A 27,413-nucleotide genomic window follows, 5' to 3' on the forward strand; every position below is an offset into this window, starting at 1 on the left:
GTAAATTAGACACAAAATATAAACATTTTATATATAACTATAATGATGCAGTATTTCATGCCTCACTCCATATGCAGCGGGATTCAAATATGGACATGTTAACGAACTCAGCGTGTCAGAAATCAACAGTTAAGACTTGTGTAATGCAGAATCCCATGTTTATTGGACAGTCTTTAAGAAAGGTAGTATTGCTTTATTTTGCACAGTGTGTATCCAGTGTTGGAAAAAGAGGCAGTCCAAATTCTAGTCAGAACTCGGATATATGTTTTCTGTCTGTACAAAAACTCCTTGAGGTTTATCTTGTACCATGCAGAGGAAAAAGTAAGCGGTCGCATACAGATTCATTTTGTATTGCTCATATGCATACAATAGCTGTTATCCATGTACCACTCATACAAATAGTCCTGTCCTCAGACAAATGGGGTTATTGTTTTTTGTAAGTGCTTAGTGAACCATGAAAACCATTTTTATTATCCCATCTGTCAGTGCAACAGTTTACCCAAAGCACTTTTCAGGTCTAGCTACAAGGGAGGGGGGGAGGAGACCCCAAATCCTGGTAAATATTGTCCATCAATCACATACAAAACAACTCAACACTAATCTAAACATCTGCAAACTAGCACTCTATTTTAATTAAAGTTAGAAAATGTAAATGTAAGCATCTAGGGAATCTACCAAAACTAAGAACAAACAGTCTGAAACAAAAACAACGCAACTGCTCATATTATTCATACGACATAACTTGTGCTTTGATATAAAACACAGCATATTAGTATAGCTAGAGTGAGCCTTCACAGACTGTAACTTGACACGTATTCAATTCTGTCTCATCCAGCGTGCTACCATTTCCATTTGGCAATTGTTCTCATTGGGTGACCTCTGAATTGCTGCAACAAATGTGCATATGTTATGGTTATTTTAACCGCAATATCATAAATTATTAAGAGGAATGATCTTTTACTGAGACCCCCACCCCTTGTCCCACCCCTAAATTCCCCCATAACGTGAGAAGAAAGGTGAGGCCGCGATGTGAGAGGAGAAGATCTTCACATTACAACCCCTCTCCAACATTAGATAGGACTTGGCACAATTACAATACCCTCTTCTCGCCCTATGCAGCTCCTCACCCCCCCCCCCCAACCCACCCCCTCAAACTCTTGTTTCTTTTTTATCTTCTTCACTTTCTACCAGACTGATAATCACTCCTCTCTGCTCGCTGGTGAGGAACAGCCTCAGTTCCATATCTTGAGGAAGCTGTCCCAGGATCCTGTGCAACACGCCATCCCATCGGAGGACACTCCGATGCAGCTCACTCTGTTGTCATGACCAGCCAGCACTCCTTGACCACGGCACAAAAGAAAAATAATGATGTGAGCTGAGCAAAGTACCACTGACAAATACCACTGACATGACCCAGATGCAGAACACTGCGTCCAATATCAAAAATTTAACACTGGAACTTTTAGATGCTTTGAAATCGGTTTCTGAAACCACTTAACATCTCTAATTTCCGCCTGTACTTACCCACTCTCTCAGATTTCAGTGTGTCCCAGATGTTGACATTGAAGTCGTCATAGCCAGCCAGTAACAGGCGTCCAGACACGGAGGGGGCCAGGGAGGTGACCCCGCACATGATGCTGGAGTCCTGGTAGGTGATGAGCTCCTGGTCAGCTCGCAGGTCGTACAGTTTACAGGTGGCGTCATCTGACCCTGTTATCACTGCGTTACCATTGGGGAAGAACTGGAAGACAGAGAAGTGATTACAAACTAGGCCTCCTTTGAGCTCTGATGCAGAAGTCTGGTGGAAATCTTTCTCATCCTCACCCCAATTGCGTTGATGTCACTCTCATGGCCCGAAAAGGTCTGTCTGCATTGGGCCTCCCTGATGTCCCACAGCTTGGCTGTGAAGTCACACGCTCCTGAGATGAAAAACTTGAAATCTGGGGACACGGCCAGGGACATGCAGTCTCCCAGGTGTCCTGCAAAGATTGTCTTTTCTGTCCCTGTCTCAATGTCCCATAGCACACTAGAAGGAGACAATATTTATATATGTTTTAACTACAGAGATAAAAGTTGCAACATGCTTTTGAGTTCAGTTAACCATACTGTGTTCTTACCAAGTGCAGTCTCCAGAGCTGGTGATGATCTCAGTGTCACTGAGGAAACGACAGCAGGACAGGTAACCTGGGCAAACAAAGAAATACCAGGTAAGGAGTCGTGTAAGTGAGTTAAAGGAGGACTCAGAGACACCAGCGACTTCAAGAGATTTAACTTCTGAGCTGCATTGTCCTACCTGTGTGTGCCGCCAACTCACGCATGACTTTGACATTTCCATCCTTGCCCTTGAGGTTGTAAATGGAGCACATATTGTCCAGACCGCCACAAGCCACTAGGTTCCCCGAAGGTGCATAGGCACAAGTCATCACCCACGATGACTTGAGAGGGATGGCATTCACCTGGGGGACAGAAGACCGGTGAAACTCTTGTCTTCAACCACTAAAAACCAAATGCACTTCAATGGATGAATCTGAATGTAAGCCACAAACATTTAAAGGCCCTAAAAACACATTTTCTTAATCAGCTTCTTAGTGTAAGCGACAGGGTCCTGCATTAACACAATATATTCTGCCAAAGTTAGAAACATTTTGGTAACATAACATAAGAGGTTTTTGTTGCTTGTTGCTTATTCAGTCACTTTAGTTTTATAGAAGATATTAAGATTTGACACTTTTGAACATTTTGTTGATTTCAGTATTTTATGCCAAGTTTTTACCTTTTCTCTTCAAATTAAACCCTCTTCATTTTAGTTACAGCCTATCAGAAAATGATGTATGTATTATGTATAATGTCATTGTCCTTTAATCTTATTTTGTTCTTTGTGTGTGTGTGTGTGTATTTGTGATTTCATTTGGTGTACATTTACCCTCATCTACCATCGCTGTACTTATGATGCACCTCTCTTTTGCTCTTTCCTACCTTGTTGGTTGTAATGCTGTCCCACACTATGAGTTTTCCATCTTGTGAGGCACTGACACACAACCTGGGGGTGTAACAATGACAGCGATATAAAAAAAACAACAGAGACAGAGACAGGTGACACGTAAGCAAAAAAATTCAATTAAAGGCCCCATATCGTAAAAAGTGAGATTTTCATGTCCTTTTTTATTATGAAACAGGTCTAACTGCTATATAAATACTGTTAAAGTATTGAAAAGCTCAATCCATGAAAGAAATACACAAAGCCCGTATTCAGAAACTGTGCCTTTAAACGAGCCAGAAATGCAAATCCATCAAACTTTGCTAAAACAGAGCGGTTCAGACGGAGGGTGAATACAGGTATATTCAGACAGAGAGATGAGAAACATTAAAGCCTGAACGTGTTCTATTAGAAACCCAAAATCTGAGTTTGAACATGGAAAGGAGCACAACATGTCTCCTCCTATTAATTCATCCAGTTAAAAAGTACTTAACTAATCTAATACACCAATCAGAATGGCAGGTGCCGGTGCTCTTTCAATACGTGTACAACATGCTGTGTATTTACGTGGAGTCAGCGCCCCAGTGCATAGCGTAGATCTTGGCAAGGTGACCCCTTAGTGTTTTCCTGGTCTTCAACTGGACGCGTCCCACCGCGGTGATCCCGGCTGCTGCTTCTTGCAGTGTGGTGTCCTGCACCGTCTTACGAGCTGCCTGAGGAGCGGACACAAACACGAATACAGGTTACTGCCAGTATTGATCTAAGATGTGGTCAGAAATATTTGGGGAAGAAATGTCTTCAGGTCAAAGTGAAAAGCAAAGCCACATAATGGTAATGATGAATACTGTGGGCAGCCACATTGTTTATTACAGATGATACTGACAGTGATCTGGTCTTTGAGACTCTCCGCCTCCTTTCGCAATTCCTCCATTTCACCCATGGCGATGGTTGTTAGGCGCTGTCACCAATGGAGACAGGAGAGATGGCAGGAAAGCTGATAATCCTGAAAAGAAGAAGAAGAAGAAGAAGAAGAAGAAGAAGAAGAAGAAGAAGAAGAAGAAGAAGAAGAAGAAGAGAGGTGGGGAGAGAACAAAAACAGAAATGAGTTACCAAGATATTATTCAAGAAAACGTATATTTTCCAGTAGTTCTAGCATTCGCTGTATAAATACTTCATGCTGGACGTTTACCTGCACCTGACGATTTTTAATCCTCCCCAGCTTCAGTCTCCAAGTAAGCTATTTTGCAAGTCAAACTGGCCCTTGTCTACTTTGCAAACGTTCACAAACACGCAGGAGCACACACAGAAGCCCACAGAACAAACCTACACCTGCACACGCACACACAAACACACACACAGGCTGCATGAATATTCAAGCAAGAAATTATTAACAGCGAAAGTATTTGCTCTTCAGATGATGTCACACCTATATCGAGAGCACACATCCTCACCCAGAATGTACACACAAACCAGTATGTCCTGTAACAATGTCATCAGTGTTTCACCTCTCCCTTCTCAACAAATTCTCAGAGATGACAGGTGGTTTGAGCCATTTAACACTCCAGTGAGCTGTCACCTAATGTTGATGGCTATTGAATTTGATAATGTCATGATTAAACGAGCACATTTTAGCAGTAAACCAATCACCTAATGGACAAACTCATACACTGTGTCAAATGTAATCAAGGCACAAGTGGAAAAGGCAGAGTCACAAAGCTGATTTTACAGATTCAACCAAAGAGACATGACATTGACTTGATAGTAAAGCAGCAAGACCAACCTCAACAACAACACCCCCTCCTTCAACCGCACACGTGCAGATATCACAAATTACTTTTGTCTCTTGTGAAGAACTAATTGTCATGATGCTATTTTCTTTTATCTTACCTTGAAAACTGATGGAGTAGAGGGAATAACTTGTGTTGATCGTATGCGTGCGTCCCTGCAGCAATCCCTCTCTCTCTCTGTCTCACTATTTGAATGAGTGTCCCTGTCAAAACACATGACCAAGTGGATTTGCTTCTAATTTGTTTGAAGTGACAAGGAGAGGAAGGGAGTGAAGGGGGGAGTGACTCTGTGAAAGAAAGAGATTTGCTTTAATTGTTTGCGACTTGGCTCTATCCTTTATCTATCTGCAATGCTTACAGTGAATGGAAGGATGGACTGAAATGTGTTGAAATAAAATGATAGTGCTGATTCATGGCCTTTATAGTAGTGCAGTGCTCCAAACATCTCAGCAGCTACGGTATAGGTGTCCGACCTTAAACCGCTGATGTCTACATTGTCCCTAAAGTTGGTAACAGGGGATTTTAGGCCTTTGTTCCAGATGGTAAATTGCTTCGATAATGAGTGTTGTAATGAATGCTTGAGTGTTTTAGTCGTGCTATTACCCTTTTGCCATTCTGTTCCTGGATCCCTTCCATTGTTCCATGTGATTAAATGACTGCTAGAGCTTGTTGGATGGTGAAGTGCATTAACACAGCCAGAGAGAAGAGGAGGCAGAGGGAGGGGAGGGAGAATGGGGGGTGGAGGGTAAGAGGCGAGGCAGGAGAGTGAGTTTTAAATCCTACTGGCTGAGATTTTAAAGGGAAGCCTTTTGAATCAAATCTGCTCTCATCCGCTTACTGACTGCTCTTTGCATCTGGATAAGAGATGGAGAAAGGGATGTGGGGCAGATGGAGGACGCAGAGGGAGTTGTGAGAATGGGAGCCTGTTTTCGGCATGACTGGGCCTATCAACTTCAGTCTGATCAGTGACAGCTTGCATCTTCACCTAAACGCAGATCTCCTAACCAGTTACAACTGAAAGTCCAGTATTCTTCTAGTGCATTAGGTACCGAGTCAAAACAACAACAAAACAAGAACATGGCTGTCGTGATTAAAATGACTGATGAGTGATGCCTTTTGTGTTGTAACTCCTTATATTTACCTGCATTCCTCATAGCCTAAAATAACATGACGTGTCTGTGCAGTATTGTACCACATTATTTATACTGCGATAGCGAACCGTTTAGTATCTCTGGGTGTATAAAGCTGTTGTGGGCAATGTTGTTAATCAATGGCTAGGATTGATTTATGGTAATATCTATGTGATTTTTGCATTCAAATTTTGGCTATTTCATTATCAGTTTTTTGAAACTTAACATATATCCATATAAAATTACAAATAACAAAATAGAGGATTTTGGTAAATGTGGTTTGGTCAATATTGGTAAATCTGGTCTAAACTAACAAGCCTTTTTCTTGTGTAGTCAGTCAGTTTAAAAAATTTTACACCCCGCAAATTTTAGACCCTGCATGGGACAGCCACACAAACAACCTAACATAGTTTTATCATGCAGATTATATCTGAGGGTATTAAGAATTAGACAACAAAACGTTGTTTTTTTTTGTCAGATTATCAATCTACAAGTCAAAACCATTATTGTTTGCTGATCCCATATAAATCCCTCTGCTCTGTGTGCGTCATCAACACAAGATAAAACACATATAAGTGCATTGAATGTGTGTCGTGACATTATTTTGAATGGCATGTCCGTATTTGATATCTAGCATGTCCTACATGGTACAGTGTAAGATCACATGTGTATGATATTGTAAGTGTGCTGCCCTTTCATTTTTACAAGTTTAAGGATATTCATCACCATCACCATCTGAACGTCATGACACAACTTCACAACTAGCAAGAACAAAAAAACGTGAACACCAACATGAGACCATCCACTCACCAATTAGGAGACTCCACTCAAAGTAATTTGGTAGATGTTCAATCACTATTCCTCCAGTGGTCTCCCTCTGGTCGTTGTCATAAGTTCAGCCTGCTTGTTACTACACTTTCTCCCGCTCATTCACTTTTGGTATCACAGACAGTGGGATATTCCTCCGTCACTCACTCTCTCCACTGCTCCTATGAGGAACAGATGAGGATTGGAGGGATGAAGGGAGATCAGTGATGAGGGGATAAACCCTGGGATGGACAGAAAGAGGGGTGGGGGGGGGGGGGGGGGGGGGTAAAAAGAGACAGAAAGCGAGAGGAGACAGTGGGGGAAACCAAACAAGGTGCAGAGCTTGGATATGGGGTCATGAGACATAAGCTGGGGTGAATCTGAATCAAAAACTAAGAGATGGAAATCGTGGAGGGGAGGGGGGTAGGAAGATAAATAGAGGACCTGGGAACATGGCTTTTTATGGTGCTGAGTTAGACTTTGAAAGATCTATGACTGGCAGGAGGGTTTGTGTTTTGTAAACCTGAGGTGAAGCTAATTTTAGAAAGCGTATGTGCATAGAGGGCAGTGCAGAGATCAGACAGGGCAGAGTGGTGATATGGAGACCAACTGCAGCATCCATCTTACCACGCAAACAGCACCACCAGGCAGGGACATACTTACAGTGTACAGGATATGTGCTACTAAAACTAGCTAACGCAGTACGGTGTCTGTCCTCCTTGTTGTTTGTGTGTTTTCTTTCTTTGTCATGTTTGACCTAATGACACACCCACTGGGCCCCCTGCTTGGCCCCCCTGATTAGCTCAAGTTCTGCTCTGGTGGGACCTAAATGCAAAACAAATACCTAAACTTGAAGGTTCCTCTTTTAATTTTCGCCCTTGCTCGTTAGAGAGTGTGCAACCCACAGCTGTTACACATTATCTAACAGTAAATCACCTGTGCTAGTTAAAATAGCACAGCTTGTGCTCACTATGACGAGATAGCACTTTCAGGCAGGAGGGTGCTCTGTTAGTATACGGTGACCACATTTCTCCCAAAAGGCCCCATAAAGCCCTTTGATCAGCTACTGAAGTGGTGTTGAGTAAGTTATTGATACATTTAACTTGTCTTTCATTGGAATCATGCTTTTTTTAAAAGACGTCATCCGTTTTCACATTGATCCTTTAACAGTCAGGAGAACAAGTCCGCAACTATGTTTACTTACTCAGTAAAGTAATGCACATTGTGTCTAGAATAAATAGTAGTGGTGTGCTGTAGACAAACATGGTGAAACAAGCAATGAATAATGTTGATCAACTTGCACATCCAGCAATAAATGAAGTTTTTTTTAATTATTAGTAAGACATGTTTTATTTCGCATATTGCTGATATTTGTACTTCTTTAGCACGCTGGAGGTATTTATGCCTCCAGCCTCGGTGCTAGTTGCTGTGCAGAAAGACAATGAAAACACATTTAAATGAAACAGGGTCTGAATTCTCACCAGTACCCGGGATGCTGCTAGAGGTGATCGTGAGCTGTGACCGCCCTGTAGGAAGGGGGCAAAAGTAACGGAAAGATTCCTATTAGGATCAAATATCACATTATTACTTCCTGTGCAAACCCTGAAGGAAAAAGATTCAGATGAATAAAAAAGCATCACTGCGACTCTTACACAGTATGGACTCCTTCTGCCGGCTTCTGTTATGTGTGTGTGTGTGTTTCCTGAATCCTGTGTTTATTATATTTTTCAGTGTGAATAAATTCATCTTTGTAGTTTAAAAGTATCCAGCTTTGCTCACTCAAGCACAGTGACGGCATAAGCAGACTGGTCGTTTTGGCGGATGTGACTCTAGATTTGGAGAAATTGAGTTGCAGGCTGTGAGACGGAGCGTAAAAATGTTAGAACACCAAAAGGAGGGAAAAAAAGGATTTGTTAGGCATCGCACTGACACTGACCAGGAAAAAGACAGAGAGAGAGAGAGAGAGAGAGAGAGAGAGAGAGAGGGAGGGAGATTTTGGGTTTCTATTTAAAGACCAGTGTCGTTACTTACTATAAAATGTTGTACACGTATACATGTGTACATACGACTTGGTGATTGGTGCAGGACAATACACACAGTCCAATAGTATAATACATGATCAAAGATAAAAAAAATAAGAAAATGTACAATAGGATATGAAAAATAAACAAACAATGTAAGAGTATGTGAAAATACGTCTGTTATTAAAGTGTTGTGTGTCTATTTAAAGTGAAGAGTTGTGCAGGGACGTGTGAATGTATGTATTTGTCCTGAGGATGTAAGAGACAGAGTCAGTGGGCCTAGATGAGCCTGACTGCTGACAGGAAGAAACTGTTTTTGTGGCGTGAGGTTTTGGACCGCAGCCTCCTGCTCGAGGGAAGTGACTCAAACAATACTTCGAGTGCTTGTAGCTTGCGTTATAACTGACATTGCTTTAGTTTTTGTGTCATTTAAAGTCACACGAAGTTTGTACAAATACCAACTCATTGCTAGGGAAGCAGATTTTTTTTAAGTCTATAAAGACCAGCAAGGGTCACTGAACCTTTAACCGTGTTTTCAATAAATGGGGGGTGAGTGGGTGGAGAGGGGAGGGGTGAATGGATTAAATGTCACAAACAACTATTGTGACATGAATGGAGAATCATAAATGTTAATCCTCCTATTAGTTCTCATGTTATGTTTGTATCTAATGATATGTGTGGGCCACAATTATTAGGAGAGTTAATGTGTGGAAGCGCAACATAAGCGACGAGTGGTCATGTCAACTACTCACTACACACATCAACCAGTTATGACTATAGGATGCTTTGATTTCAGTTTTATAGCTAAACTGTTAGGCCTTACATACTTTCTGCTAATCACATAAAATATGGAAATACAAATTTTATGCTCTTTTGCCAAGTGTGTAATTAGAACAGTAGACGACCAGGGTGTTTAGTGAGGATATCTAGGATGCATTATATGGACATAACACCTACTTAAGAGAAGATTAATGCACACTTTTAGGGTGCGACATGGTTTCAGCGTGTGAAGGAGGGAAAAGGTTAAAACCAGGCCTGCTGACCCAATTCTGCAGCGGCGGGGGATTATAACACAGGGGGGAGTGAGAGTGTTAATATGGCCCATAAACAGTAGTTGTCTCAGTGTCTGATGCACTAGACGAAAGCCGAGTGGGCTGAAAAGGAGGCACTGGTTGTAATGGGACAGAAAAGTTGGAAGTGGGTGGTCGAATGTCACTCTGCTGGACGTGAATGATTAAATGATCTCTCGCTGGATTACTATTCCATATTCTAAATGGGAGATTTTTTAAGCTTCATAAACAAATGCACTCATTTATGAGAGATTAACGGTAATCTCTCTATTTCTATCCTTTTCCCCTCCTGTGCACCTCTCTCTCTCTCTCTCTCTCTTTCTCTGTTCCCTTTTCTCCCTCTTACTGCTTCGGACTGTAGTTTCTTATGTACTGCGCTAATGTAACTTCTTTTACAGTTTCTTACTGTCGTGATGTCTAGTAGCATATTTTGTGACATGTTTCTACTCTTAACAGACAGGAACAGACTGAGAAAAGTATTAACCTTCCGGTTTTAATTTTAATCAGCAGGCAGCCACAGTGGGTGTGAGGTAATCTCTTAATCGATTACCTTGAACTTTTTCTGTCCCAAATGCTCTTTTAGTCCCTCACTTGTGTGGATGTGGTATATATAGTACTCAAGCGACATTTTTATTTCTTCTTTTATTCTCTTCATTTTTATTAAAGGGAGTGATTTCAGTCAGTAAGCTGCTAAAAACAAAAGTACAGATTGACTTTAGAGGAAGGAAAGGACCATGTTTCCCTCACTTGTCTCCATCATATACAGTATAAATACAGTATATACAAGCAAGCAAGCGGCTTTACATAAAAAGGCAGCATGAAGAGAGTGACTCTGTGGCTAAAAACGGAAAAACATGTGTTCATGGTTGGTGTAATGGTCCTGTTGTGGGATGGTGGATGCAGATGAAAATGTATTCCAGTTCTGTGAGGTTCAGTCTGTCAGGTTTGTTCTGGCTCTCACAGTTCATCTTTGCCCCCCGTCACTCTGCCTCTCCCTCTGCTCCTCTCCGTCGGTGCTTGATTCCGAGCGTTCCTGGCAGGGGTGGCGCCGCCGTCCGGCTCCTCCTTGTCCTTTTTTGCCACATTCTGTCCACCTGCAGCCCACATGGCCTCGGCCTCCTCTCGCTCCTGAGGGAGACAAACAAAAGCATAGCAATGACAGATCAGACTGGTGACAACTGATTACATGTATTCCCTTTTTAGAGTCATGTTAATTAAGGTCCTTGTTCATTCTGGATAAATATTCTGAAACCAGTTATTTAAATAGTTCTTGTTTTTTCTTCTTCTGTGGTAAGTGATATTAGTGAGGAGGCTCAGCCAGCACAAAGTGGTTCTCCTCTATTAAAGTGAGTCCATGTAGCCGTGGCTGTACCAGCGACAACTCAATAACGGTAAATATTAAAATATAAAGTAACTAATAAAGCAATATCAGTTACACAGTAGTATCTGCGTAAACTTAGCTAACCCGGCATAACCCACTGATGACACGAGACCCCGTAAGCTAGGGTGTGTTTCATTGCTTATGAATTCAACTTGCCATTTTCAAGAAGAAGAATGTGTTGTTTCTTCCTTTAAAAACTTACACAGTGTCAAGTGTAGGAGGAGTTAAGACAGTCTGCATGATGCTAAATGCTGAACTGGATAAGCTACAGTAACTATTAAAAGATTTGTACAAATATATGATGACTCTAAAGGACACTGACGTGGTATGATCTAAGGCCGGCCATTGTAAATGCTCAAACATGAAAACAACCACCAGATTTGCATTGCACTCCAGCTGGTCTTGTTATCCAACACCGGTGTCACGACATTAACAATCATGTGACTGCAGGCGGCAGGTCCGGCCTGAGGGCGAGGTCACTGCTGTGTGCCGTCATAATGCTCACCATGTCCCTGTATATCTTCTCTTTTGTGAACCAGAGGGCCAGCGCGCACCGCCGGCCCCTGGTCAATCCAGTAACACCATGTGGATTTACGGGACCTGAGGAGAAGCCCACCAGTCGCCCGCAGCTGGGTTTTACTCGAGCCTGGAGACACGGAGGAAGAGGGAAGAGGTTAAGGAAAGTGAGCTCAGATGGAAGCTGGAATTAAGGTTAAAAGGTGACTCACTGTTATTGTCTTGGCATCCCTGTTAGTGAAGAACAAATCTCCTCCATTAAAGTTGTCATTCAGGTAGAGAATGGCACTGTGGGAGAAATAGGCCATTCAGCCATAAGAACAACCATTATGGTCTCAGTTAAGCTGTGAATTAAATTCAATTCACAACAAAATCTTGTTGATGTGGTTTTACATTTTTACATACTAATACAATTTATCTTTTTGGCTGCTGTGTTCTTCCTGCTGCTAAGACTATTTTTGTGTACCTGAGGTCTCTGTGTGTGAATGCAGGTGGTTCCCTCCAGCACTGATTGGTCTCTGGCTCAAGGAGACAGTTGTCAACATGGACAGGATGAGACAAATCCAGCCTGCCCTCCTGATCACCTAAGGGCATAGAAAATATTATTTTCTTACCAAAAGAAAACATCTAAATTCACAGTATTAAAGTCCTTGTAGTTGTTCTACTTCCACATGGTCAGCACTTTTACATTTCATTCAGCAAGTAATAATGACCTCCCTCAAGAGACATGTGGGTAACGTTGGTGTTACCTGCGACAGCACTGCGGCAGACCAGGTGTGTGAAAGAGGTGAAGAGTTCTGAGGGGCTCCTGAAGTAGGAGTGCAGCAGCTCTCTCACTCTCTCGCCCAGCTCGTGTAACAGCCGAGCATCTGATTGGTTCACCATACCATCATGCGCCAACTGGGAAAGAAGATTATGTTAGAAAAATGCCAGCTTCATAAATGATGTTACAGCATGAGATCAGCACTGCACACCAAGAGAATATGATGCTTGTCATATTTCTGTTTCCATTGTCCCCCGTTCACCCACCTTTGCAGCCCTGAGGACGGTCAGACCCTCAAACGTCTCATGAGGCGTGTGCGGAGACCGTCTTCCCCGGTAACCATCCCCAGCAGATGCTGCAGCCTGTGAGAGACAAGAGGAAAAGGATAGGAGAGAGTGCCCCCTCTTTCTATTTAAGCAGGCCGGACTCTTTAACGATCTGAACTTACTGTTGCTAACTGCAGTATTCTGTCACACTCTTTCTCAGTCATGACTCCGTCGAGTACTACGCGATTGGTCCCGTTCATAACCTGGTCATCCATGGTGATGGTAACACCCACCTGGAGGACTGGACCACCTGGAGCAAGGACAATAGAGAGAGGATGAGAGAGGAAATTGGTAAAATCTTGACTGCTACAGACTGAAAACAGGGTGATTGTCTCACCTGAAAAAAAGCCACTCTCGTCCACTTCCTCCTTCTGCTCTCCTTCCTTTATTTTATCATTTATTTTATCTTTTTCAGCTCTGAAAGTGAAACAATAAGTTAACTTTCCATAAACTTTTACAAGAGCTCTTGACACAGAATGGATTTTCTTCTGTCATTCTCACCTCCAATTATTTCTCAGTGATTCAGGTACGACATCTTCTGGAGTCCAAAGATCCTAAAGGGAAAGGAAATTAATTACATTTGGGGATGTAATTTTGGGGATCACAATAGCCTGCGTTTGCCTGAGTACTTACTGGGTCTGTGAAACTGAAGTCAAGGTTCTCCATACCAAAATAGAGAAGCCTCTTCTCCTCCAAAGCACGACTAATGTATCTGACAATCTCCTGCGTGACAAATACACACAAACATGTAGTCAGCATGAACACAAGTAAGGAAATGAAATATATATCTGAAGTCTGCATCTCTGAAAGGACTAGACAGTGAATCTTAAGGACCTTCGATTATTACTGCCCTAGTTGTGATTAGAATGTAATGGACGTTAAGTGTTACCTGAGCAGACTGTGTGCCCTGTGATTCTGTGTCGCCCCCTAGTGTCTCATAATAGAGCTGCAGGTTGTCTAAGGAGTCCTTGTCAGAGGGGTAAAACAAGAGAAGGGAGCGAAGTGTCTGCACTGCTCCACTTATATCACCAGCTGTGACGAAGCAGGAATACAAAATAAGGAGGAGTGGCACTTAAGAGTGAAAATATACTGACACAAAGAAAAATTCAGAGGAAGATACACAGAGACTGTATCATAACATGGAGTTATCTTGCTCTAACCACTGACCTTTAAACTGTGCAATATGCAGATGCTCCAGCTGTGTGGGCAGGAAGTCCTCCTGAGAAGAAATCCTTCCGGGTCTTGTGGCTACCTGAGTCACACAGGACTGCTGGCACGAGAGCACGGAGAGGGAAAGAGCTAGACGGGAAAGAAATGTAGGGTCATCGGGTCCTTTTCATTCTCTTTCTGCGAAAAAGTAAAGCCTGAGTCTGGGGGCCTTTGTGTGTGTGTGTGTGTGTGTGTTTTGTTTTTTTCATACCTGCAGCCTTCTCGAACACGCCATCATTACTGTCCACTCCCCTGTCCTCTGGCAGCCTTTGGGGGGCCACCTCACACTGCACCCTGCACTCGTCTGTCTGCCGCAGTGTGTTGTTCACACAAGCTTTCCATTTCTCTGCTGCTTGCACCCAGTCGGAGGAGGCCTCATACTGAACCGCAGAATCATACAGGACCTGAGTTTGATGACACGTAAAGAGAGAAAAAAAGATGAAGAAGATGCTGCTTTCATTATATTGAAATAAAAGCAAAAACTTTGACTTGTTCTGTTCATGACATTTTGGGCAGATTTTAAGGCATGCCATTACATGGACAAGTTAAGCCTATTTCAGACAAGCCTTAACATGTTAACATAAGAACCATGTAAGTTTCTTAGCCAAAGGTCTTCAATAAGTAAAAGCAGGGTTGGATTACATGGTTGGATAATAGAAAGTGAGAGTGGGAGTAAGGAATTCAGTCCCTCAGGCCATGGCTGTCTTTCTAAACTCACATCTTCAAATATTTTTCTCCAACAAAGAAGACTGTCCCATCCCTCCTTTTGATGTTGACCCAATAGATCAGTCCTGTCTAGCCAAATTAAATTATGTACTTTAATATATAAAATTCCAAGCCCTTAGAAAGTGATACATTGAAATGTAAAATATTAATATTGATCCTTTTCCTAGTGAACAAACATAAGAACAGGCAAACCAAGGCAGTTCATGGACATTACACTACATGATTTCTGTGTAACGTTGACCTAATACCTGCTGCTTCTCCATGCCCCTCTCCTTTACAAAGACATCATCCCCCCCTCCTCACCCAGTGCTTCTCATTCTCAAGCTCTCTGTCCTGGAAGGCCTCCTCGGTCACCCCCTCCATGCGTCTGTACTTCTCAATGTTGTTCCTCATCTCTAAGTGACTGGGGTTGGCCACAAAGTAGGTGTGAGCTGCTGATGCTGCCTTCTGCAACTTTTCCAGCTGATGTGCAGGAAGAGGACAGTAAATGGGGTTAGAGAGTCACAGCATAGACATTGAGCTGTATGTCTCTAAATGCCGCTTTGAGGCTTACCTTGTAGTACGTGACCTGCAGGTAGTTGTAAGGGTTGCGCATGCTGAATTCATACTCTATGTCGGTAGAAACGGGGAGCTGTCCTGCAGGTGTGACAGAGCCGCCGATACAGAACCTCAAACATTCAGCCTTCTGCTGAACCCAATCCAAGGTCCAGAGGTCCCACAGACTCCCCCCTTCAGAGTCTAACGATACAGAAAACATGAATCATTTTTGGGAGTGAAATATACTGTATCATTGAACATGGTCCATCCTTAAAACAGAAGATAATAACGTCTAATTAATAAATATAGCTTAAGCATCGTCAACATTTGGGGTATACAGTTGCACACAGCCCTCATTGTCGTCTACATTTTTTAACATTAGTTAACTTGCGAGCTAACTCTCCACATGGCCCATTCCACACTGTATGAATTTGACTATGTCTACTTATGATATGGTGAATAGCCTCCAGTCTAAGCAGATAACGTTAAACCCTATATTTCCATTTTATTACCGTTATTTCATTTGAAAGTATATATGAAACTGATGGGTCGCAAGATGATTAAAAAGAAAAACACTATATCTGTTACACAAATATACAAATTTACTGAGTTTTCTTTTGGCCTTTTACAGGGAAACATTTCATTACTTTCAGCGTGTTGATAACTGTTGTAGCTACACACTAAGGCCATAATATAAAGACACACAAGTAAACATGGCTTCATTTCCACAGGAATAGGCCATGGCGAAGTAATGACAGTGAAGTATTACATTTCATTAACAAGTTACTGACTGTGTTGTATAATTGAAATTCATGTATTGTCAATGTAGATAAAGGAATTAATAATAAATACCTAATGAACAAGTCCATAATAACAAATTGGCCCATTATTGACTCCATGTAAGAGCACACACTCTCTCTCTCTCTCTACACACACACACACACACACACACACGCACACACACACAGATCGTAACTTACCCAGTTTATTAAATGCATCTCTCCCTGCTGTCTCACAGTCATCATGACACTGCCTGCGGACTCTAAACAGTGATTCCTTGGTTATGATGGCTTTCTCCAGCAGCTCTGCAGCCTTCACCCACTCCTCACTAAAGTATGACCGTACTCCACTGTAATACAAGAAATCATACGGCTGCAGCAGTGACAATGCATGTGAGCTGCCTCTTACCGGAGTTACTGAAGTTAAATTAAGTAATGCAATAATAACAAAATGAAACGCCACGTATACAGAGGAATGCTCCGAGTGCAGCGCCATGGTGAGAGAAACAAACCCCGTGGAGGAGTTGGGAGAAGAGGAGGGACTATGGAGATATTTGGAGAATTAAGGAGAGTGCAATCCAGAAAGTTTATAATAGGGATTGTCGTTTCACATGTATTCACTACTGCTCCCCGCTAACGTTTCCGATTGATACTGTCGTTAGTTTAAGGTTTAAATCAAGCTAAAAGTAATTAATCGACGTGTTTTGAGGTAGTCAGACGATTATTTCTCCAGCGAGTCAAACTGCAGTACGGCCATGTCGCCGCGAGAGGAAGCCGTTGGTTGAGTTCAATGGCCGTTACCGTAACTGTAAGTAAAAGAGGTTGAATTAAACTGAATAATTATCTGGTGAACGTGTAAAATCGCTAGTCTATTGATTAATCGATTCCCCATTTATATACATCATTTTAAGTAGTGACTTGGCTTTAGTAGAAGCCTTCTGACTGTAAATATACTGCAGTACAAAATCCTAATGGCCGCCGATATACTACACATTACGGTAATGAGACGCAGCCCCTGAGTTCGTTCGGCCTTCCCTCAACACAAGGCATCAGCTCATGATTCATTCAGCCGTACACAGACAACACCACACGGGCTAGACAACAGACACTCTTCCGAGCTGGGGAATCAAGAGGCTGGGGGTCCAAAACATATAAGAACAAGTGTCAGACTCAAAGGCAGAATTAGCTAGCTTGTCATGGCGGAGGTTGGTGATGTTTTGATGTCGGTATTGGCCACAATTCGGGTTCCGAAGCCCGGGGACCGTGTCCACAAAGACGAATGCGCCTTGTCATTTTCCACGCCGGTGAGCCATCTTCCCTTTACAAATCACAACGTCAGCCAACAAACAGTGTTGTTTCATTTCTCATTCACTTCCGCTCTTTCCTGTCTTTGTCTAGCTAATTGAACGTTTGGTCATTGTGTCCTACTTCAACGCACTGGCTTCCAATATTTTCCGGTTTCAAATAACTAGCAAGCTAGCGTCAAGCTAAGCTAATAATGGAAACTTAGCTGCTCTAGCTTGTTAGCTAGCTATGTCAGTGTAACTGGGTATGCTGTCAAACTAGCTAACAAGCTAACTTAGTCGATTTATGGTCACAAATGTGGCAGCACAATGTATGCTTTTCAACGTGTTATAGCCCATAGTTTCTCAATATTTAGTTAGAATTTTCCCGTGGACTTCAGTAACATTAAACCTGTGTTGAGCTGAATTGCAAGCGTTAGCAGGATGCTAAAATATTTCAACTGATGATGTGACATCTAAGACATCCACATTGCCTTCAACTTTAACTTCCTAGTGTTGTGGCACATTAGAGAGAGATAAGGAAAGGTTGTAACATTCAATATTGCCTATTTCTTCTTTACAGGAAAGTGAGGGAGGACTGTATGTGTGCATGAACAGTTTCCTTGGCTTTGGGAGTCAGTATGTGGACCGGTACCATGCCCGGACTGGCCAGAGGGCTTACTTACACATAACCCGGACTCGCAAGGCCAAGGTGCAGGTGAACACTTTAATCTACTTTATGACTTTATTTTCCTAAATACTGTGATAAATTCCATATTGATACATTTTCACATTATGTTTGACACTGTCTTCACCATCTCTTAATACGTTGACTGAACTAATCTCTACACGCACTGATAAACTATGTTATTCCCACAGAAGGAAGATGACAATAACTCTGGATCTGGACACCCGCCAAAGAAAAAGCCCACCAGACTGGCTATAGGTGAGTCAATGAGAGAGTCTTTACACAAACACAGATAAAAACAGGCTTCCTCTTTTGAGACATGGCCTGTGTTTACCTCCCCTCTTGTTTCTGTTCTGTCCAGGGATTGAAGGAGGGTTTGATGTGGAGCAGGAGCTGTATGAGGAGGATGTAAAGGTGGTCATTTTACCTGATAGACAGGAAGTGACATCAGAGGACCTTGCTACCATGCCTGACGTTGTGAGAGAGCGGGTAAGATCTTGTGTCTCTTTTGGCAACAGAAATGTTATCATTCTGTTAAGCTTCTGTCTGCGTTATCACAATGGGAAGATACTTACTACTCTACAATATGAGGATTGACAATATCACATTGTCTTAATACAGAAAACAGTTTTAAAAAATGTGATTGCTCGCTTAATACAATGACGTAGCACAGAGGCAGTCTTCACAGATCTTTGACAAGTTAGTCTTCAAACACTGCTGTACATATTCCTTAATAATATAACATTAGGGCACATGCACATAGGGAGCATATGGATAATCCATTTTGTTACCTTCAGTGATCAAGTAACTGAGATGTTTCATCATAAACTGTTAGTCAGGTCTGATGTGTTCCTGTTCATTTAATTTGCTGTCCCTCAAGGTGTCCCTGTCAATGGCGGGTATCATGGCAGCCGACTCAGTGTCTCATGCCTTACAAGTCCAACAGTGGGATGGAGAGGTGAGACAGGAGTCGAGGCATGCTGCTGACCTTAAACAGCTTGACAACGGAGTCAAGATCCCTCCCAGGTGAGACACTATGTCCATTCTGTCCCTTGAATAGACCTACCATGGAGTCCTTCCTAGATTAGTGACTTTATAAATGAAGCTTCTCTTATATTACATGTCTAATGCTCTTGTATTTAGGATCCATTGATCCATTATTGCATTGGTCCATTGATGATTTTGTGTCTCCAATAATGTCATTTAGAATAGAGATAGCTGTTCAATTCTTTATATTTAAGGCCAGTGCATGGGTCATATATTTATTTCAGAACACTTTTATTGTAGAGTTTGTGTGACTTGTCCTTTCTACTTCCTAGTGGCTGGCGTTGTGAGGTGTGTGACCTCCAGGAGAATATTTGGATGAACCTGACAGACGGCAAAGTGATGTGTGGTCGCAGGTATTTTGATGGCTCCGGGGGCAACAACCATGCCCTTCTACACTTCCAGCAGACAGGATACCCGATTGCTGTCAAACTTGGTACCATCACTCCTGATGGAGGAGGTAAGCAGATGGCAGGAGTATTTTTTTGTTGTAAAAATGTTACTTTGGTCCATTTCGATGCCAGTGTGGGCCTTTCAACACACTGACTGCTCATGTCTTGTAAGACACAATGCAAGTTTGTTTACTTGCTCTCGTGTTCCCCTGCTGGCCATTCAGCCTGCTGTCAATCACACGCAGACACTAACATCTCCCTCCAGCCGGCTGAGACTAAAAAGAACATTTCTGATATTTCTCCGATTTTGCTTTTCTTCTCACTTTTTATAATAGAACTCTTAACAATACATTTAAAAGCATGTTGACATTATTTAAGACTGCAAAATGGGATTTGTGTTGGACTTAGAATATTGCTGGCATAATATGGACTATGGGGCTTTCTATTATTAAAGCTTGTTTGACTTTATGCATTATGTGCATTCGTCTAAAGCTTCTGCTTCATTGCCTTTAATTGCCGCTTCTGTTTTGTATGTCCAGATGTGTATTCCTATGATGAGGATGACATGGTACTGGATGCCAAGTTACCAGAGCACCTGGCTCACTTTGGCATCAACATGATGACCATGGAGAAGGTAAGCTCTGAGTTTCTGCTGTGTTTAGTGGAAGCAGACTTTCTCTTCACATTGATGATTGCAAATATGAAATCTGCCCATTTTCCCAACTGGTTTTATATGTTCAACATCGAAGTAAGTTCTCGTTTAACCCTTTACTTTACGATTCAAGTGGTACAACTGTAGTCGGGGGAATTTGAAACATGGGTACATGGGATTAATAAGGAGTCTAAATTCAGCTGCAGTGTCAGAAAACCATATTATTCTAATGCCACGAAAACAATTACCAAAAGAAAATCATGTTATTAAATAATTCGCCAAATTTTCTTCCTGTTTCTTTCTACGAGCACAATGTTAATTGATACTTATATATGTTTTTGTAAAACATATCATTAAAAGATAGTATTACTGATGGACAATAATATTACAGTGAACTCTTTCTTTCACAGCATGCCCATCATCATATCCGCCTACTTTACTCCACACCTGTTTACTCTGTTTCCCTGTTGCTATTCATTTCTTTGCCATCTGCTCCTCTTATGCAGAGTTCAGACTACACAGCTGTCAAAGCCTAAGATGTCTGTACCTCTCACTCTGCACTGTCATGTTGTTTCTCGTCTTGTTAATGTATTGCTGCACACACATAATGATCTTGCACAGACAGGGGGTTAAAGAATTTTGCAACAATGGAGCAGAAGACAAAGTGCAGCACTTAGTACGGGGATGATGCGTTTTGTACTTTCTTCCTCGTCTGCTTGCTGTCATTGCTCCTTGATGTGGGCACATTTTGCTTCTCATTATCGAAACTTGCGCTGAAGGCTGCTGCATTGACTTTCATTTGCTTTGTACCCTGCGTCCTTCATTCTCTTATCACTTTGGCCTCTCAGACCGAACGGACGATGACGGAGCTGGAGATCGCTGTGAACCAGCGTGTGGGGGAGTGGGAGGTGATCCAGGAGTCGGGGACCACCCTGCGGCCCCTGTTTGGCGCCGGTTTGACCGGCATGAAGAATCTGGGCAACAGTTGCTACCTCAACTCTGTCATGCAAGTGCTCTTCACCGTTCCAGATTTCCAGAACAAGTCAGTACCCTCTTCTACTCGTAGCACCTTTCCTCCGGTCTGTTCTTCCCTGTTGTTATGTGGACGATGTCACTTCCTGTGATGTGAAAAAAGACAATGTTGAATGTTATGACAGCCTGCGATCAAAATATTGCCATCAAGTTAGCTATTACAGCAGTAGAGTTGAAAGATATATTTTTTTAAATTACACTTTTTAAAGTGTTCGTCATTAACAGTAAGATACTGAATGTAAAGAATTAGTTTCATATTCTTCTCTTAATGCCTTCCAGATATGTGTCCAACATCGACAAGATTATTAATGAAGCCCCAAGTGACCCCACCCAGGACTTTAAAACCCAAGTGTGAGTGTCCTCTTCTCACGTCTAACTTCTAAGTGCTTTACTTTGCATACCTCTTCTCCTACAGCAGACTTTCTACACACTTGCATTCAAACCCTCGCTCTTCCCTCTTTCTCATTTTGTCTTGAAAATGTTGCCATCATAGTCGCAGTAGATGAAAGAAACCACATAAATACACACAAACATAATGTAAGAGCTGTCGGCCTCAAAGCAGATTACAGATTCCTTTTCAGGCTGAATTTAGATGTGCGTGGTTTAGACAGACCTATATTGACACGTGATCTCTTGTCATTGTAGCTCTGTGCCATTGCAAGAAAGTAGTCTTTGCTTCTACTGTGTATGAATCTAAATCGATAGAGTGACTCGTGAAAACAAAAAACTTATCACTTTTTGGCCGTCACTCATTTTTCTAAACTGCACAACCATCAGATATGAGATGAAAATCACAATATATTTTATATATAATATGTTTTCCCATGAAATTGAAATCTGCCCGATTTTATGCGTGTCACCTAATTCAAACAATGTCTACTTTTGTTGCTGTACAGAAACTTTGTTATTCCCACCAGAGATGTGAATCTTCTCCCTGATTAGACATTACCCCATGTTGTTTTTAGTTTTTTTTGAAAGTTGAAAATACATCTAGGCCTTTATCCAAATCCCCCTCTTGTGTGAGTCTCTGGCATATAGTTGGATGTGCGGTGATGTCATCTTTGTTTATCCATCACAGAGCCAAGCTCGGTTACGGTCTGTTGTCGGGAGAGTATTCCAAACCAGCGCCAGACCCCGGAGATGAAACTGGTGCATCTGAACCCAGGGTAGGAAAAAAAACAATCGGTCACAGTGGATTTCCAAGTCTTAGTTTTAACAGTTATCCGAGGCACATGTGGGAGTTAGAAACAAGTTAAAATCTGGTCTACCTAATATTAGCGCTCACTGTTGACAAATCTGACGGTTCATGCTTCGTTTGCAGGGAGACCAAATCGGAATAGCACCACGAATGTTCAAAGCACTTGTTGGGCGGGGCCACCCCGAGTTCTCTACGAATCGACAACAGGATGCTGAGGAGTTTTTAATGCACTTCATAAACATGGTGGAGGTAAAGTAACACTGAAATTCTGCATTTCTTTTTGGTCCCCAGCTTTTCCTCTTCATGTTATTATTTCTTTTCACCCACAGAGGAACTGTCGCTCTGGGTCCAACCCATCTGAAGCCTTCAGGTTCCTGGTGGAGGAGAGGATTGTGTGTCAGCAGTCGCAGAAGGCCAAGTACACGCAGCGGGTGGATTACATCGTCCAGCTGCCTGTGCTGATGGACCAGGCTACCAACACAGGTGAAGGATACAATGTCCAACTCATACTCGCACTGTTATTGTTTAATTCTTCCTTCTGAAAGAAACCGCAAGCATTAACTAACCTCATGTAAACAAACCACGTACCGATCAGCTGTGTGCTCGAGATCAGACCGGAGACGTAGCCACTTAAAAGAAGGGTGAGTGGTAGTAGCATTAGTTGTAGTTGTGTTTCTCAAAAAATGAACGTATTTCTCTAACAGAAGAGCTTCAGGAGGCAGAGCGCCGGCGTGAGGAGGGGGACTCCTCAGCCCCCACAGTGCGAGCTCAAATCCCCTTCACAGCTTGCATGGCGGCCCTCAGTGAACCAGAGATCCTCACAGACTTCTGGAGCTCGGCTGTGCAGTCCAAGACGACTGCTACCAAGTATGAAGAGAGACAGTCGCACATACTCAGAGTGATGAAGCAAATCTCAAGATGTATTTATTAATGCCAGCTTTTGTCTCTTTTGTCAGAACTACCCGCTTTGCCTCTTTCCCCGACCACCTGGTCATCCAGATTAAGAAGTTCACCTTTGGCCTTGACTGGGTGCCCAAAAAACTGGGTGAGCAAAGATATTATTAAATGACTGTGTTGTTGTTCTTTCTCTACACAAAGTGTCTATTCCTAATCCTAACAGAGTTGGAAATCTGCTCACTGAGACACAGGACTGAGTATTGTATTAATACTCCTTATACACATTCATGTTGTACAGGCTCACTGTCATTTATACAGTTGTCGTATACCGTGGCCACATGCAAAGTACTTGTTCTTGATTGACCGGTCAGTGTCTGTTACTGCAAGTAATCACAGCGAGACTCGTTTGCCTCTCATACGCATAAAGCTTGTGTTTAGTGTTGAGACTGAAATTTACATAACCGCCTCTGATTACTACACTGGCGCACAGCAAATATGTTAATTTCCTGTGCAGTTAAAGTTAAATTGCAGAGATTTTGGAGGCCATTGATGGCTTTTGCTCCATTTTGTTTGAAGTGCATTGATGTAGTTTGGTGGAATAGAGGACAACTCTGGGGAAATCAAAAAGAGTGCAATTGTTTGTCTCCAGGCTGTTGCTTTTGCATGTGTTCGAGAGAAGGAAGTAACGTAAGACGACATGAAGAATATGAGTAGATATGACTTTTATTGACAGGTATAGAAGCTGGATTTTAGCTGGCCCAAATAACAAACCAATCATCCATTAGTAGAACTAAATCCACAATAAATAAATAAATTAGACAAAAAGAAAACTTAAATTCTAAGCCTGTCTACACAAAAAATCAGGAGGAACAAAACGTTCAGCTCTCTATTACGGCGCTTTCTGGCAAAGACTTGTTGTAATAGTTACAATACCAAAAAAAACAATAACTTAAGAAAATTAACTGAAGTTTGGCATTAACCTGTAGCCACATGCAAAAGATCTACAAATTAAATCTTTACAAAATAGCTCACAAGTGGAAGGGCAGCTGCTCAGCTGTTCTTTACCTGCAGATGGATATAGCAACACGGCACATATTAGCATTTATTTGACATTTTAGCAGCTGACATTCACCAATATCGTTTCTAAAATTAAAAAGTGTGGAAAACAAATATTCAAACCAAAGTGCATGATGGGTAACCGATGATTTTTCCTCTGCAGACGTGAGCATTGACGTTCCAGACACTCTGGACCTGAGCGCCCTACGCGCTACTGGCCAGCAGCCGGGGGAGGAGCTTCTACCAGAGGTGGCCCCGCCCTCACTCATGACCCCAGATGTGGAGGTTAAAGGTATCCTGGGTTTCCATGGCAACGAGGAGGACGACTCTCTCTACTCCCCACTGCTGTGTTAGTCTGTCTGTCGTTTCTGCTCTTCTCCTCCTCACTCCTATTGGTCCGCCCTCGTTTCCTCCTTTTCGTTTTTTCTGACTTTTTCTTTTTTCTTGTGTCCTTCTGTTGCCTTATTCTTACCTTATTGAGTTTCATTTCAACTAAAGGTCACGCGGCGTCATCCCCTCACCTCTGATTGAAGGACATTAACATATTTTTTTGTGTGTAAATTTCATGACATAGAGGAGATAACAATGTGAAATGCATACAGTACATCTAAGTAAATGAACCTTTTCCCCTCAACACATTCAGCTCCAGTCCTTGATGACTCCACTGTGTCCCAGTTATGTGAAATGGGATTCCCACTGGACGCCTGCAGGAAAGCGGTGTACTACACTGGGAACACTGGAATCGATGCTGCCATGAACTGGATCATGGGCCATATGGATGACCCAGGTGTGCAGAGCTGTGGGATTTTTACCTGGAACGCAAGTCATTAATCAGTCTGATCGCTCCTCTCACTAATGTTCTGCTCCTTCTGATTGGCTGCAGACTTTGCGGCCCCCCTGGTGTTGCCAGGCTGCAGCTCCGGGACCACACCCACTGAGAGCCTCTCCGAGGAGCACCTGGCCACCATCGTGTCCATGGGCTTCAGCCGAGACCAGGCAACCAAAGCACTCCGAGCCACGGTTAGAATCACTCTCCCTTCAGCTCGAGATGAGGATTTGATTGATTTCATGTGCCACTAGTCTAAAAGTAGAGCAGTGTGAATGCAGGCACAGCTGCGCCCTTTTTATTCTGACAGTCATGTTTCCAAGTTTCCTCATTTGTGGGAACTTACCAGTTGTTGGCATGAATACCTCAACAAAGGTTAAAGTTTAGTCATCATATTTTAATGACCTGGAGTCCATGGATGTGGTCAAGATCTTCATTTTTGGGGGACCCTCAAACCTCCACTCCAGATGATGGAGATAAGCAACACTTTGTTCTGCTGTTGTCTGATCATTAGCTACAGTACCAGAGAAAACACTTGATTTTTTGACCAAATGGTCCATTTATTGACTTTCCCTGACTATGTATCCTGTAACTGGTGTCTGGTCCACAGAGTAATGTCCTGGACCGGGCTGTGGACTGGATCTTCTCCCACCTGGACGACCTGGAGTCCATGGACGTGTCTGAAGGCGGTCGCTCAGCCGCAGAGAGCGAGGGTGGCAGAGACCCTCCGCCTGGGCCTCGTGTCAAAGATGGACCAGGAAGTGAGTCTCAAGGACCAGGATGTTGAGAAACATGACATGTAGACGGCAGCGGCATTGCCATCATAATTTGATTTCATATTTTATATTGTATGTCATATGTATATGGTCTAATTATAATTTAACATGATTCCTCTCCTTTATTCAGAGTATGAGCTGTTTGCGTTCATCAGTCACATGGGGACGAGCACCATGTGCGGCCACTACGTCTGTCACATCAAGAAGGATCAGCAGTAAGTGGGGGGGTTTTTTGCACATTGGTTTCTAGCTTTAAGGGATATTTTTGCTGTTTCAAAGCCCCAATGTGTCATCATCAAAAGTATCATTGAGATAAAATGGGGGTACTAGTACCCCCATTTGAGAAACACTGATGAAAAGTAATGAAGTAGCTAATTCTGCAGTGCCTCAACAGGGGGCACCAGACTCCAGGTCTGAACCTGAACACAGGAAACCTGTCCTAGAAGTGAGGTTTGAATAGTTTATATCCACTGAAGGAGAAAACAGTAATTTTTTTGAACAAATACATGACCTGAGCTTGCTCAAAAAGGACCTTTTTATATGTTCTAAAATGATGTTGTTAAAGCAACTGTCACTTTACCCAAGTGGTGGATATTTTATTCTCAAATAAGATTTAAAAAGCCACTCTATTTTGTGTATATATGATCAAATCAATTACCTGTCTGTCATCAAGTAGCTCTTCGTGAACTGAGTGATCTCTCTGTTTCATAAGATGGGTCATCTTCAACGATCAGAAGGTCTGCGCTTCAGAGAAGCCTCCCAAAGACCTGGGATACCTCTACTTCTACCGGAGGGTGGCTGAATGAGACACGGGAGTGTTAGACCCGGGGTGAAGCAGGAGAAATGTGGACGCTAACACAAACACACAAGACAGCATTTATAGTCACACCCCATCGAGCTCTTACAAATGCCCCGGCATGCTTCACAACTGACTTAAGTGTAAATAAATCTCTCAGATTGCATATATACACAGTTAAATACATTGGTGCCGATGTACAGATGAGGTGTCTGGGAGGGAGCTTTTTCCTTTTATCCATGATTACAATCCGTGGGCGTGTTCAGAGAAGCATATTCAGTTATTTACCTGGAATGGAATACTATGCTGAGTAAAATTGGTTAAAGCACGTGTTCCAGGTTTTACTCCGGAACTGTATCCAGATAATTCACAAAGCTTCATGGAACACCCCCCCCCCCGACCATGAGAGGGTTGCTAAATCCATTCACTCCTTGCCTAACTATCACCTTGATCCATGTCCTGACTATTGATCTCCACTGCCCGCAGTAGTCACTGCCCCACCCCATCAAAATGTGTTGCTTCCAGCCCCCTCTTTTATTGGACGGTTACAGTTTGGTGTCACCATTTTAACCGGGTGCTAACTTCTCCTCTGCCCGTTTCAGTGAGGAAGTAAAAAAAAAAAGAAACCGTTAAACATCCACGATGAGAGGAAATGTCAGTGAATCAAACAAATGAATAACGGCTCAAATGTGTGTTGAAGAAAGGAAATAAAAATTAAAAAACAAGTCAAAACACCAATCAACC

The 27,413-nt window shown here is 42.5% G+C and overlaps 3 protein-coding genes across 9 annotated transcripts; 1 reads left to right on the plus strand and 2 right to left on the minus strand.

Moving 5' to 3' along the window:
* Window positions 1–165: 165 nt before the first annotated feature.
* On the minus strand, window positions 166–6,877 carry gnb3a (guanine nucleotide binding protein (G protein), beta polypeptide 3a). 4 transcript variants are annotated; one of them, XM_031852799.1, is made up of 10 exons: window positions 6,705–6,877; window positions 4,865–4,967; window positions 3,861–3,980; window positions 3,545–3,690; window positions 2,977–3,040; window positions 2,294–2,456; window positions 2,118–2,184; window positions 1,825–2,026; window positions 1,525–1,741; window positions 166–1,339 (listed from the first exon to the last, which is right to left on the minus strand). In XM_031852799.1, exons 3-10 carry the CDS (start codon window positions 3,915–3,917, stop codon window positions 1,233–1,235), a joined length of 1,023 nt encoding a protein of 340 aa, XP_031708659.1. In that variant the 5' UTR covers window positions 3,918–3,980; window positions 4,865–4,967; window positions 6,705–6,877; the 3' UTR covers window positions 166–1,232. The 4 variants fall into 4 exon arrangements, with proteins under 4 accessions (XP_031708659.1, XP_031708662.1, XP_031708660.1 ...); XM_031852802.1 differs by lacking the exon at window positions 4,865–4,967; XM_031852800.1 differs by lacking the exon at window positions 6,705–6,877 and having other exon boundaries at window positions 4,865–5,034.
* A 3,540-nt stretch (window positions 6,878–10,417) lies between these two features.
* On the minus strand, window positions 10,418–16,778 carry p3h3 (prolyl 3-hydroxylase 3). The gene is made up of 16 exons (XM_031852705.1): window positions 16,231–16,778; window positions 15,267–15,451; window positions 15,017–15,175; window positions 14,199–14,391; window positions 13,946–14,077; window positions 13,668–13,810; window positions 13,412–13,501; window positions 13,280–13,332; window positions 13,116–13,195; window positions 12,901–13,028; window positions 12,719–12,814; window positions 12,439–12,589; window positions 12,156–12,273; window positions 11,902–11,977; window positions 11,679–11,819; window positions 10,418–10,920 (listed from the first exon to the last, which is right to left on the minus strand). The coding sequence occupies exons 1-16, from the start codon at window positions 16,523–16,525 to the stop codon at window positions 10,750–10,752; spliced, it is 2,211 nt and encodes a 736-aa protein (XP_031708565.1). The 5' UTR covers window positions 16,526–16,778; the 3' UTR covers window positions 10,418–10,749.
* Window positions 16,779–17,074: 296 nt separating this feature from the next.
* Window positions 17,075–27,403, plus strand: usp5 (ubiquitin specific peptidase 5 (isopeptidase T)). Of its 4 annotated transcripts, none has more exons than XM_031852691.1 (20): window positions 17,075–17,333; window positions 17,896–18,030; window positions 18,192–18,258; window positions 18,362–18,489; window positions 18,881–19,026; window positions 19,320–19,504; window positions 19,976–20,070; window positions 20,937–21,130; window positions 21,400–21,471; window positions 22,199–22,286; window positions 22,442–22,567; window positions 22,648–22,801; window positions 23,023–23,185; window positions 23,275–23,363; window positions 24,435–24,620; window positions 24,915–25,058; window positions 25,155–25,291; window positions 25,708–25,858; window positions 26,004–26,088; window positions 26,586–27,403. In XM_031852691.1, the coding sequence occupies exons 1-20, from the start codon at window positions 17,226–17,228 to the stop codon at window positions 26,677–26,679; spliced, it is 2,547 nt and encodes an 848-aa protein (XP_031708551.1). In that variant the 5' UTR covers window positions 17,075–17,225; the 3' UTR covers window positions 26,680–27,403. The 4 variants fall into 4 exon arrangements, with proteins under 4 accessions (XP_031708551.1, XP_031708553.1, XP_031708552.1 ...); XM_031852693.1 differs by having other exon boundaries at window positions 24,435–24,563; XM_031852692.1 differs by having other exon boundaries at window positions 17,896–18,024.
* The last annotated feature ends 10 nt before the right edge of the window (window positions 27,404–27,413 follow it).

This window comes from Anarrhichthys ocellatus, unplaced genomic scaffold, assembly GCF_004355925.1.
Source record: "Anarrhichthys ocellatus isolate YVR2014 unplaced genomic scaffold, GSC_Weel_1.0 scaffold13, whole genome shotgun sequence".
Taxonomy (NCBI): domain Eukaryota; kingdom Metazoa; phylum Chordata; class Actinopteri; order Perciformes; family Anarhichadidae; genus Anarrhichthys; species Anarrhichthys ocellatus.